General features: G+C 35.0%; 1 protein-coding gene across 10 annotated transcripts in view; it reads right to left on the reverse strand.

Moving 5' to 3' along the window:
• Hmbox1 (homeobox containing 1) overlaps positions 1 to 13,733 on the reverse strand; it is a 194,305-nt gene that overhangs the window by 120,705 nt on the left and 59,867 nt on the right. For all 10 annotated transcript variants that reach the window (XM_076853528.1, XM_076853524.1, XM_076853520.1 and 7 more), the window contains exons 2-3: positions 4,941 to 5,017; positions 982 to 1,061 (exon numbers count right to left, since the gene is read on the reverse strand). In XM_076853528.1, the coding sequence (XP_076709643.1) occupies positions 982 to 1,004 (23 nt within the window). In that variant the 5' untranslated portion in view covers positions 1,005 to 1,061; positions 4,941 to 5,017. The remainder of the gene's footprint in view (positions 1 to 981; positions 1,062 to 4,940; positions 5,018 to 13,733) is intronic.

Consider the following 13,733-nt stretch of genomic DNA (forward strand, 5'->3'; position numbering starts at 1 on the left):
CTATTGAGAACAGCTATAAGTAAATAAATGATCAAAAAGGGGAAACCAAGGTCCCAAAAGATGAAGTGTCTTCCCAAGGCTATCGCTATTTAACAGAAACTTAGGCTACAGTTCACATCCTCTAAATGTATTTCAGAGACTTTTCACTAAATCATAGAATCAATAAGATGAGAAAAACTTTAATGAAAAACCTTAATAACAAGGAAAACCTATCTTAATGTCTATTTATTGGATTATAGAACTTTCAACCAAAATGGAAGAAATTTAAGTGAAAGATAGACTCCACCAAATTTTAGAAAATACTTATGCTAAAGGCACTCTGCATTAGACTCTAAACATGATCTTAATGAGCTAATAGATACTTTATCTTCTCCTAATATCTGAAATTCCCGGAATACTTTTATTTAGAGGGCTATTTAATATGAACTGGTGGTTACAGTTCATATTCTAGCATAAAAACACTCTCAACACAATACCACCATCTCAATTTGTATTTTTTGCCTGATTCCAAAGAAAGGCCACAACTACATCAGCTAACAGATTAACTACATTACCATCCCCAGCAGGTAAAGAGAAATGGCTAAGGCGATGGAATTTTGCACACAAAAAGCAGCATTACAGTAACATGCTCCCCCATTCTGCTTGTCACAAAGAACTTGACACTACCTCTCATCAATAGTTTGTTATCTATCTCACAATCTCCTTAGCTATTAAGCAGTGAAAAATAATTAAGTAATTTCATGCTCAACTAAAACAATGTCAAAATCCAGAATTGAACATATGATAAAACATTGATAGATTTGAAAATTCATTCTTTACTAAATAATTATGACACTTGCTCATCTTAATATCAAGTAGACAGACCATTTGATTCTTCTTCTAAAATATTCTACAAATGTCTGAAGTCAAATATGAATCATAAACATAATAATTGATTAAAGCAACTCTGAGAATACAAATTGAGAAAGATTACATACTTACACCACTGGAAAGGAACTGAGCATACTTTACATGAGGTGGATCAATAAGTTTTCCAGAGATGATCAGTGTTCTTTACCATTCTGTAGAATAAAGATAGAAAATTGAGAAATATTTATGTTACTCAAGTGTTGAATTAAAAAGTCTTACTTATATAACTTAAGGGTACTGAGCTACCATTAACTAATGTTTTTTAAGATTATTTTGAAATAAAACATTGGTTTAAAGCAAAATTTTAAGAAATCAGAAAAGTATCAATGATGTCCAACAACTCACTTGAAATAAGTACTGAAAATATCTAAGTTCAATCTGTTACCAGGAACAACCCAAATAAGCAACAGAATACATACATTATAAGGACATTCAAGATACCTTTTGATATTAACATCAGTCATTTATAAAAAATTCTTTTTTGAGAAGTACTAGGGATTGAACCCAGGGGTACTACCACTGACGTACATCTCCAGTCTATTCATTCATTCATTCGTTCACTTATTTATTTGGCACTGGGGATTTAACCCAGGGACACTTTATCACTGAGCTACATCCCTACACCTTTTTTATTTTTTATTTTGAGAGAGGGTTTCACCAAGTTGCTTAGGGCAACTTGGTTAAATTGCTGAAGCTGGCTTGAACTTTCAGGCCTCTTGCCTTAGCCTCCCCAGCAGCGTGGATCACAGGCATGCATGCCCCGCCTTATTTTTTAATTTGAAGTAGGGTCTTGGCTAAATTGCTTAGGGCCTTGCTAAATTGCCAAGGCTGGCCTCAATCTTGTAATCCTCCTACCTCAACCCCCCAAATTGCTTGGATTATAGACATGGTTCACTGCATCCAGCTATAAAGAAGTCCTTTATGAAGAAAAAACAAATCCTGGCATGAACATAACCAAATGTCATAACTATAGGGTAATTCTTGGTTCTAAGTATATATATTACTAAGTATATATATTATTATTGCTAGAATACTCTTAAGTGGCTTAATTCCTCTAAGTCTCAATTTCAGCATCTATTAAAACTGGATAACAGATTACTTCAAAGAGTTACTAAAGACTTCCAAATTTTTTTTTTAAATAGGGCACAGTAGTGCATGTCTATAATTTCAGCCACAAGGGAGGCTGAAGGAAGAGGATCTTAAGTTTGAGGATGTGTGGGCAACTTGGCATGATCCTGTCTCAAAATAAAAACTAAAAAGGGACAGGGCTGTAGCTCAGTGGTAGTGTGCCCCTGGGTTCAATCCCCAGTACTGAAACAAACAAAAAGAATGAATTAATAGAGGCTGGGGCTATAGCTCAGTGGCAGAGCGCTTGCCAAGTACGCATGAGGCATTGGGTTTGATCCTCAGCACCACATAAAATAAAGTATACATTAAAAATAGAGTGAGTCTAGTAATGGTATCTTCTGACTTGTATTCTACCACTTTATTCACAATCGAGACATTTTGGCCTCTCTCGATTCAGGCATATCTTCACAAAACAATGGAAGCTACTACTCATGATATAGGAACCAAAGATCACCAAAACTAAACTTATTAGTAGTTTCACATCATAATGAATAGACAACTATTTTCATTAACTCAAAGTTAAGATTGTAAATTAGAAAAAAGTTACAAAAACATTCATTAGAAACTCTGGTTAAAAAACAAATTCAGCACTGAATTATATTAAGAAAGACCAAAGTGTCTAACAGTGAATGATATATGTGAAATGTACAGGGTAAAGTTAGAAACCATTCACATTTGCATATCCTAAATTATGGCCTTAATGAAGTTCCTGTTGTAGTTAATTTTCTTGCTAACTTAAAAAAATACCTGTCCTAAAAATGTAGGTGTAAAGTACAAAGAAAATCTACTGAAAATTTTGCTGACTGCATTTCTTAGGCAAAATAGCAAAACCTTTTCTTGTGGATAAGAAAGTAAACCCCAGAAAAAAGCAAAGGTAAAAAATTGAATCACATTAACATATTCTACAACAAAAATGGCCATGAAATTTAATTTTACTTTGACTTCTAGGCTGGTCTGTTGGAGCCTACAGCGGGAGCTCATTCCAAAATAACAGCTTCCTATAATTATTAATAATACCCTTCATACAGTATACACTTCTATCCATCTAAAATATCTGTTAAAAATAAAACAACTCAGGAAACTGAGGTACAAGGATCACAAGTTCAAGACCAGCCTTAGCAAGACTCTGCTTCAAATTAAATAAATAAATACATAAAACAAAAGGATTGGGGGTGTAGCTCAGTGGTAAAAGAACAGCTGGATTCAATCCTAAGTACCTAATAAACAAAAATGTTAAATACACAATTACATAATCCTCACAACCCACAAATTAGATATTATTGTTTCCTTCAATTGACACATTAGGAAGTGAACCTACTTCCAGACTAGACACATTTTTAAAAAACATAATGCATACATATGTAAATAAACATAATAGATGCAGGTTTCAAAAATTATAAAATGTCAAAAGGTAAGAGATTTTAGATATCCCCCCTTAGTTCTCAGTCTAAATTTCCTATGAATCTTTACAAAAAAAGGAAGAAATATGCACAGATCTGCAAATATCTGACATACAGTTCTTTTTTAAATAGTGGTTTTAAAAAAAACCTTTTATTGGGGCTGGGATTGTGGCTCAATGGTAGAGTGCTGGCCTAGCAAGGGCGGAGCCTGGGTTCGATCCTCAGCACCACATTAAAAAAATAAAGATATTGTGTTGTGTCCATCTACACCTAAAAAATAAATATTAAAAAACCCCTTTAATTGCGAAAAATTCCAAACATATATAAAAATAGAAAGAATAGAATAACAAATGCTATATATCGGCAACCCAGCTTGAACAAGGCCAACCTATCTTTCCCCTTCCTGCTACACTGTGCCAATGGATATTTTCAAGCAAACTGCAGACATCTCACCATTTTAACATAATCTTAGCAAGCTTCAATAGCTGGTTTCCAAAAAAGTAGATTGAACAGAAAAACTTAAATACTGACTAGAAGAGCATATAAAAAAAGGTTAAACACAAGAGAAAACTAATGATAGCTTACCTGATGAGAAGAAAACAACTATCTACAAATACATATGACAACAGTGACTCATAATAATTAGTGTTTAGATTTTGTGTTCTACAAAGATAGAAAACTATGTGATACAGTGTTCTTTTTTTTTTTTTTTAAAGAAGAGAGAGAGAGAGAGAATTTTAATATTTACTTTTTAGTTTTTCGGTGGACACAATATCTTTGTTTGTATGTGGTGCTGAGGATTGAACTCCGGCCGCATGCATGCCAGGCGAGTGCGCTACCGCTTGAGCCACATCCCCAGCCCGGATACAGTGTTTTTTAAAAGACAAAATATTTAATACCAAACTTAAGCCTGGCTTAGCCTATAGTCCCAGTTACTTGGGAAGCTAAGGCAGGAAGTTCATTGAGCCCACGAACTTGGAGACCAGCAAGGACAATGTGAGGAGAACCCCTTGCAAAAAACACATACACCAAAAAAAAAAAAAAAAAAAAAAAGAGGGGGAGGAGGAGAGGGGGGTGAGGAGAGGAGGAAGAAGATAAAGAAAACAAAAACCAAAAGTTTATGGCTTAGGAAGATGCTTCACTTTTGTCAAACATTCTTTTTCCCTTGAACAATACCAGATTAATGAGTCCTTACTACATTTAGTTGTGATTTGAAAGGCACATGTAATTTTGGGTAAAGAATGGTAGGTAAAGTGAGAAAAACACAGATTCACAGATACAAAAATTAAAAACACATCATGACTAGAATATTAATTTCTCAAATAATGCACTTAAGAGAGTTTAAAACTATAAATAATGACTACCACTATTACTTAATGAATAGTGTTATGGGCCAAACATCACTGGGTAAATGTTTTACATCTAACAAATTATCTCACAGTCCTCTGAGGTAGACAATTAAGACAAGACCCTACCTGCCCAAGGTCAATCAGTGGTACACACCTGTAATCCCAGTGACTCAGGAGGCTGAGGTAGGAGGATCACAAATTCAAGGTCAGCCTGGGTTACTTATCGAAATCCTGTCCCAAAATAAAAAAATAAAAAATAAAAAGGGCTGGGGATGTAGCTCAGCAATAGAATGCCTCTTGGTTCAATTTCCAGTATTTTCAAAAAACAAAAAAGAAAAAAAGTTCATCACATGACTCCAACAGAGGGGTTAATTGGTTGGGAGCAGAATGTAAGGAAATTGAGTTCCCCTGTCCTGGACCTAAAACTATATTACTTTTGTCCACAACCAAGTCATTTTTTTTTTGGTGTATATTAAAGTTACAGATAACACCTACTCTTTTGATTGATTAAACACCCATGAGGCAAATGAACTGATTTTCATTTTTCTCAGACTTTCTTTTCCTAAACTCAGTTTGTTGTTTCTTTTTCTTTTTTGGTAGTTGTAGATGGACAGAATGCCTTTATTTTATTTGTTATATGGTGCTGAGGCTTGAATCTGGTGCCTCATATTTGCTAGGCAAGCACGCTGCCACTGAGCCACAACCCCAACCCAGTTTGTTGTTTTTTTAATATATATTTTAGTTGTTGATGGACATTTATTTTATTTATTTATTTATTTATATGTGGTGCTAAGAATCGAACCCAGTGCCTCATACAAGCTAGGCAAGTACTCTACCACTGAGCCATAACCCCAGCCCCCTCAGCTTGTTTTTTTTTAAAGTAAAATAGTGACATATTTTTCTTCTAAGCATGTTATATATTTGTTTTATGTGCCTGTTACATCTGTCACTATTTCCTATTATCTGCATCTGCTCCTGAAGTAATATCTAGAACATAAAAGGGGCTATGTGATATTTGGTTAAATGACTTATAAGCAGATAAAGAGGGTAAAAAATTCATATTTCATTAAGCTTCTGGAAAGTGTCTCCAGACTAAATTATTTTGAAGCTTTATCAATAAACATAATTCATCAGAAAAGCCACAGAACTAACACAATGTCCTCTAAAATCTATTATGACTAATAGTACAGAAAATATAGGACTTAATTATTATAAAATGTAGTGTTTTGTTGTTATTTTCAATATGTTGCCTACTTTCTTCCACTCTAAAATAATAACTTGAAAATAAAAATAACGTTTCCTTATTATTAATAGTAGAGTAACAGGTAAACTCTATTGAACAATGTGAAATGTCAGGGAATACTTTTTCCAGGTCAGAGCTGAACCACCATCTCTCTCTGTATGTGCAGCTAACATGCAGATTCCACGTGACTGCCTTCATAGCATACTCTGTGTATATGTCACTTCCCTTCATTTGGAAGTGGCTTCATTGTTTCTGGAATAGGTGTAGCTGTATGCTTTGCAGTTTGATTTCAGAGTCATTTAAATTCAAAACATGTGTAGAGTAGCTGTTTATAATACACTATTTAGAATTCCTTTCTGTGGGAAGTCACAGTGCGCTCCACTCTGTGGGTTGCTACTGTTAAGTTACATATGAACTCACTCTTTTCATACTTAAGTACAGTACACTGTTTACAATAGCATGTAGAACTTCATCTCCATGTCAGTTTAGGGAAGTTGTTCCCAAACTGCACTGAGCATCAGAATCATGTGGAAGTCTCTTACAAGCATAGAATTCCCAGTGAATCTGAACTGGTTGGTGGTAGGAGTCCAAAAACATTTTTAAGCAGCTCCTGAGGTAATTCTACTTGGAAACTACTGGTTTAATAGACAAGAAAAATTCTGATAATGCAATGTCATACCTCATGGCAAAATGTAATGCCAAGGCATAAAGACAATTTTGAGCATGTCATTATAAAAATTATCTCTATATGTTTTAAATACCAACATGCCAAGTTGAATACTTAACAAAATAAATTTAATTAACTAGTCATAATTGAAGTAAATTTGACAGTACCTAAATATAGGTACTTCAAAAGAATCCATATGAGATATTGGTCTATAATTCTTAAACATTCCCCAATCAGTCTTTAATTTCTACTTCTTATCTCATCTAGTAAACACTTGCCCTAGCCAATTAGTTCCTTTAGCTTTTCTGAAATACAATGCTTTCTTCCCTTTTCCTTTCTACCAGCCTCAGTGAACTCCTATTTACAAGATAGCAAACATTCTTTACAAAATTCTTGACTAGTATAGCACACAAATACATATTTTAATGCCTTTATTTCATCTACTTAGCTTTTTTTTTTTAATGTGGTGCTAGGGACGAACCTAGTGCCTCATGTGTACTAGGCAAGCACTTTTACAATTGAGCCACAATCCCAACCCACAAATACATTTTTATTGTCCTGTATTATAGCAATTCATATATATATTGCAAGTCTCATTCCAATAAGATTATCTTAAAGGTCCTAAAACTTATCACCAAAAGACTCTATGCTACTTGACTAAGCTTTTAAAAGATGTAATTGAAACATTTTCTGAGACAATTAATAAGCATTTGTTAAATATCCACTACAAGCCAAATGCTAAGAATATATAAAAAAAAATCTTTTCTCTTGATAAGTATGTATGTTTCTGGGACCAAAGAAATACCCTGTTACTACTGGTTTGTAATCTACATCCACAGCACCTTTATAGTCAACCTTAAAATCACAGAAGACCCCATGGTAGTTTTCTAAACACCAGACTGGGAATTCAGTTCAACAACTACACGTTGCTTAACCCATGACAGTTCCCCAGCAATGACTACAATAGGGTAACTTAAATCTGAATAGCAGACTCTCCTCCTGAAGTCTGTGACTATTAAAAAGGGTCTCTGCCCTGAACTAAACAATTCCTCTTTGCATACATCTGGAATATTTTGTTAAAATATAGCCATTCACTCAGGAAACCAATCCATATTTATTGTTCATTCATTTGAAGCCCCTAATTTCTTCTGCAGGGAGAGTACTGATACACAGTTAATAGAGCAAAATCATACAATTCTGTGTCTCTGGAAGATCTAATGTGTTCCTCACTGTTTTTCCTTATCCTAGCAGTTTCCCAATGTTTAAAAGTACAAATGATTTTAGAATTATAGTAAGAGATTTAATTAAGCTAGCATCAGGTAAATCACAAAATCTGATATTAAGCTAGAACTGATGTTAACAATGATATGTTTTCCAATAACCTCAGTTTACAAATGAAAAAAATCCTGGTAATGGTAGAAAAAAAAAAATGAGCCTTGGTTCCTTGCTCCATCTGATGGGTACCAATAAAAGGGCTTCCAAATGTAAATATATATCACCATCTCTCAAGAACCTGAGAGCAATTCTCAAAAATGTAACCATAAAAAGAATGATACCTTGGGCTGAGGCTATAGCTCAGTAGCAGAGTACTTGCCTAGCATGCATGAGGCACAGGTTTGATCTTCAGCTTACATAAAAATAAACAAATAAAATAAAGGCAGGCTGTCCATCTACAACTACAAAAAAAAATAAATAAAAAATAATAAAAAGAATGAGACCTCAAGTCTCAGGATTTTTTACTTCCATGAATGAGCCCCACTTCCCCTTAGTTATTTGCTTTTAGTTGGCTTTTAAAATCACTAATTCTGTAGGTCACAGAGGTGAGCTATGTATTAGTCTCCCTCTAGTTTTACTGTAGGTAGTAACACCTCTGACATATGGTTGTCTATGTTACTTTTCAGGAACTTGAACATCTGCCCTGTCTAAACTACGATTCTTCACTTGGACCTGAACTGGAGTCTGATGGATGACCTTTTGACTTCAGAAGACTAAAAATTCTGCCCTCAGAATCTGTAACATAGTCATTATATGAACATGCATTCCATGAAGAGTCATGAAGAGAGACTCCCTAGGTACTGACCACTGATTACTTTGCCTCCAATCACCTTTCTCCACGTCTTAAATCACCCTGCTTCTTTATCCCATAAAATATGCCTAAACCCTGTCCTGATGGAGGCAGATTAGAGGCTTGGGTCTCCTACCTCCACTCTTGCTACCTTGTGAAGACACTTCCTTTCAAAATTTGTTGTTTTAGTGACTGGCACTCGTTTAGTAACATAAGGAGTCATAAAGATAACTCCTGGGTGAGTGCTGAAACCAATTTACCCAATGACTAAAAACAAACATTCAGAAACTTCAGGCCTATAAAGTACTTGTTATTTGACATTTTTGTTAAGAGTTCAGAATTTAACAAATTACAAACAGAAGTCGTCCACGTTTGGAATTAGACAAGGATTTCCTAATATAGGGGAACTGTTATGGTTTAGATATGTGGTGTTCTCCAATAGCTCATATGAGACAACACAAGAATGATGAAGTGAAATGATTGGATTATGAGATGCATGACCTGATTTGTGGATTAATCCACTGATATGGCTTAAATGGGTGATAACTAGATGGCTGAAGAAGTAGGTCACTGGGGGCATGCCTCTGGGGTTTATATTTTATTCTTAGTGAACACAGTGCTTGCTGGAGCCCTCTCTTTCTGCTTCTTAGTTGTTGTTTTCCTCTGCTAAGGACTGTCTCACCTCAGGCCAAGAGCTATGGAGTTGGCCTACAGTTGGACTGCATGAAACTGTGAACCAAAATAAACTTTTCCTCCACTAAGTTGTGCTTATCATGTCTTTTGGTCAGTGTTTTAAAAAAGCAGACTAAAAACAGAGACTTTACCACTGAGCTAAATAGGGAATATTTTCCAATAGGGAATATTTCTGAAAAAAATTTTTTTTTATTGGTTGTTCAAAACATTACAAAGCTCATGATAAATCATCTTTCATACATTTGACTCAATTGGATTATGAACTCCCATTTTTTACCCCAAATACATATTGCAGAATCACATCGGTTACACACTCACGTTTTTACATAATGGCATATTGTTGTATATTTCCGAAAATTTAATTTCTCAAATACTATACAAAAATCAAGTGCACAATATGATAACTGTTTGGCATCCCTTTTGCCTAAAGGCACTTCTTTTATGTCTCAAATCCTGTAGGACTTTTTATTAATTAATTTATGCATTAGGCAAACATTTACTACTGATCACAGGAAAGTACAGCAATGAACCAAAAAATCTCAGTTCACAGGGAGTTTATATGCTTGTGGTAAGAGAGAGGGGGAAAAAATCAAACATATAGTATTCAAATCATGATAAATATAACAGAACAAAATAAAGCTGAGAGGGCTGGGGCTGAAGCTCAGTGGTAGAGCTCTTGCCTAGCATGTGTCAGGCACTTGTTCGATCCTCAGCCCTGCATAAAAATACATAAATAAAATAAAGGTATTATGTTCATCTACAACTAAAAATTCAAAAAAAAATTAAGAAAAATAAAGCTGAGAAAGAGGATATGGACTGTCAGTGGTAGGATTACAATTTTAAATAGTGTGCTCAAAGAAAGTCTCATTACTAAAGTTAAATCTGAATAAAGATAGATAAAGTCAGGCAGTGATCTATGTAGATAGGGGAAGAAAACATTCAAGATCAAGATCTTGAGGAAGAAATAACCTCTCAGGTTCGTAGACTAGCACAGAGGACAACCCAGTCAGATTTGTATGAACAAGGCACACTGAATTAGAACCTGAAATCAGAGAAGGGGGAGCTCCTAGCAGGATCAGATCAAAGGAGAATCTACAGTTTTCTATTTAAAAATACAAATTTGATCTTAGCAATAGGAATTAAATCAATAGATTCTGGAGAGCTGAATGTGGTGGCACACACCTATACTATCAGCTACTCAGGAGGCTAAGGCAGAAGGACTGCAAATTTGAGGCCAGTTTCAGCAATGAAGTTAGACCCTGTCTCAAAGAAAATAAAAAGGGCTGGATATAGGGCTGGGGATGTGGCTCAAGTGGTAGCATGCTCGCCTAGCATGTGTGAGGCACTGGGTTCGATTCTCAGCACCACATATAAATAAAATAAAGACATTATGTCCACCTAAAACTAAAAAATATTAAAAAAAGAGGGCTGGATATAAAGCTCAGTGGTAAAGTCCCTCTGGGTTCAATCCAAGGTAGCAAAATAAGGAAAATAAAATAAAATAAACAGGCATTAATAATAATCTAACTTAATAGAAATAGCATGAATTTCTAAATGCTGGAATTTCTGACAATATCAATAGGTTAATAGAAATATTACTTTGAACATTTCCAGCACCCATTAAATTGGCACTTATGAGAGCACCAATAACTACTCTTATGACTAGCCTTGAAGCATTCTTGGTCAACTCACTAGAAGGCAGATAAGAAGGCCAACCTGAGAGAACTTATAGGCTCTCCATTTATTGCAAGAAAAGTGAAGTACTTTACCTCCTTTGTCTCAGAAGAATATGTTAAAATATTATCCGAAATAAGGTGGTCAAATCAGATAATGTTTCACAACTAGAAGCTGAAGTTAAAAAAGAAAAAAAATTTCAGAGTGCCAACTTAAACTTTATTCAATTCTCATCATACCATAAGCGTTCCAAGGACAAGAGTTTCTTTTAGTTCTCTAAACTCCTCAGCATACCCATTATAGGAGTTATTTTAGTTCCTCACATTTTGTACTGTTAACTGAACAAACATAAAATATGAGAAAATAAAAGGCTCTCTACCTGAGCTGGGGAACATGTAGCTTTCTCATACTCATCTTTAAAAACTTGGGAACTTAGATAAACACTGTATTTTCTCTATATTTCCCATGACCTGACCATTCCCAGCAAGATGATGTATTGTACTTCAGAATGATAAAAGCTTATCTCAATTTTATCTGCTAAAGTCTTCATGTATTTCAGATCTTCAATCTGAATTATTTCCCTCAGATGTATACTGACAAGTTCATGGAGTCTCACATTTTATGATGACTATAAACTATAAGGCAAAATATACAGTAAACATTTTTATTTATTATATGCAACCAAATAAAAAAGTATCCATTGGGCCAGGCATGGGAGGAATAGATGAACTCTAGAGAAGGCAGAGGGAATGGAGGGGTCATGGGGTAATTAATGATGGTGTAATGTGATGATCATTACTATCTAAAGTGCATGTATGAAGACACGAATTGGTGTGAATATATTATGTATACAACCAGAGATAGGAAAAATTGTGCTCTATATGTGTAATAAGAATTGTAATGCATTCTGCTGTCATATATAAATAAAAAATACATAAAAGAAAAAAAATTATTTTAAAAATCAGTGGAAGCTGGGTGTGGTGGCACTCACCTGTGATCCCAGCAACTTGGGAGGCTGGGACAGGATCCCAAGTTCAAAGGCTAGCCTCAGCAACTTAGTGACACCCATTTCAAAAATAAAAAAATAAAGAGCTGGTGATGTTGCTCATTGGTTAAGTGCCCCTGTGTTCAATCCCTCAAACCAAAGTGAACAAATAAATGAAGGAATGATTGAATGAACAAATACATAAATAAATATTAAATCAACAGACTATCTAGAAACAATATTCAGCTGGCAGCAGGTGATGAGGAACTAGAGTATATGGGGCGTCAAAGAGAACAGACCAAGAAGTAACCTCTGTTTGTGTAACAGTAAACAGCATAAGTTGTCAGTTTAAGGATGTTAAATAAAAATTACAGGAGGCTACTGTTTTTATGAACTAGGTCCCAAAAGACCATGTTAAAAATGCAAAACAGAGTCACTTACTCTAAAGTTCCACATCACCAAGCTGAGTTTATCTGACCTCTGAAAAATTAGGAATAGTGAGAAAAACAGCCAAATTTCCCCAAAAGAGCAGTTTAAATTAGCTTGATAATGAAATTCCATCTGCCTAAATTCTTACACACACAAATATGTAACCTGATGTTGACTAATCAGTTTTCTTTTCTTTTCCTTTTTTTTTTTTTTTTATTTCCCTGTCTCCCTGACCTTGCTTTACAAAGAAAGTAACTTTGAAATGACCAATTTGTTTTTTGGTTTTTCTTTCTGTTTTCTTCAGCTCTCTGTCTATAAAAAACAGGTCATTAGAACATTTACTCTTTTTTATAAGTGTTAGCCAACTATAGAATAAAAAATAAAGCCAATTAAGAACTTTGAACTAAATTGTCATAATTTTGTCCTTTCATGGAGTTTGGATCAATCCTGTGGATACATGTTGTTTGATCCACACAGTATTTAAAAGTAGGAGCTGGGAGTGTTGGCACATGCCTGTGATTGCTGGGACTCAAGAGACAGAGGCAGGAGGATCTCAAGTTCCAGACCAGCCTGGGCAATTTAATGAGATGACTTTAAAAATAAAAAGAGCTGGGGATGTAGTTTAGTGGTAGAATGGCCCTGGGTTCAATCCTCAGTAACACACACACACACACACACACACACACACAAAATTGGAAGACAATATAAATGTCAAGGGTTTCATTTTTATAGAAAAAAACTGCAGCACCTGACATCACAGTTTGTAATTCCCCATGTCATCCCTGTATAGAGGGCATGCATAAATTCACTGCAGGGCAGGACAGCAGTAATCACCCTTACCTCCCCAAATACCAAGTATCAGCTTTCATTCACCACTGAGTTTATATTTTGCTTTGTCACATGACAGAGAAGTAATTCTAAACTACTGATGAGGTTCAGAGTATACAACCCCTAAATATGCTACTTTGGCATTTTAATTACTTTGGGTTATGGACACTTGAAAAGTAGCAGCTATTAGAAGGGAACTATCTTTTTCTTCCAGAAAGGAAGAAAAAAAAAAAAGTGCCCTCCCTGTACCAGAAGGAAGGAATACATTCTTATCACCACAGACTGGGAGCCAAGGACGAAAGAATTCTATACAGACAGACCTTGTTAAACTAACCCTTAGTGGCCTAGTCACTTTTTCACAAT

This window comes from Callospermophilus lateralis, chromosome 4 (assembly GCF_048772815.1).
Source record: "Callospermophilus lateralis isolate mCalLat2 chromosome 4, mCalLat2.hap1, whole genome shotgun sequence".
NCBI classification, from domain to species: domain Eukaryota; kingdom Metazoa; phylum Chordata; class Mammalia; order Rodentia; family Sciuridae; genus Callospermophilus; species Callospermophilus lateralis.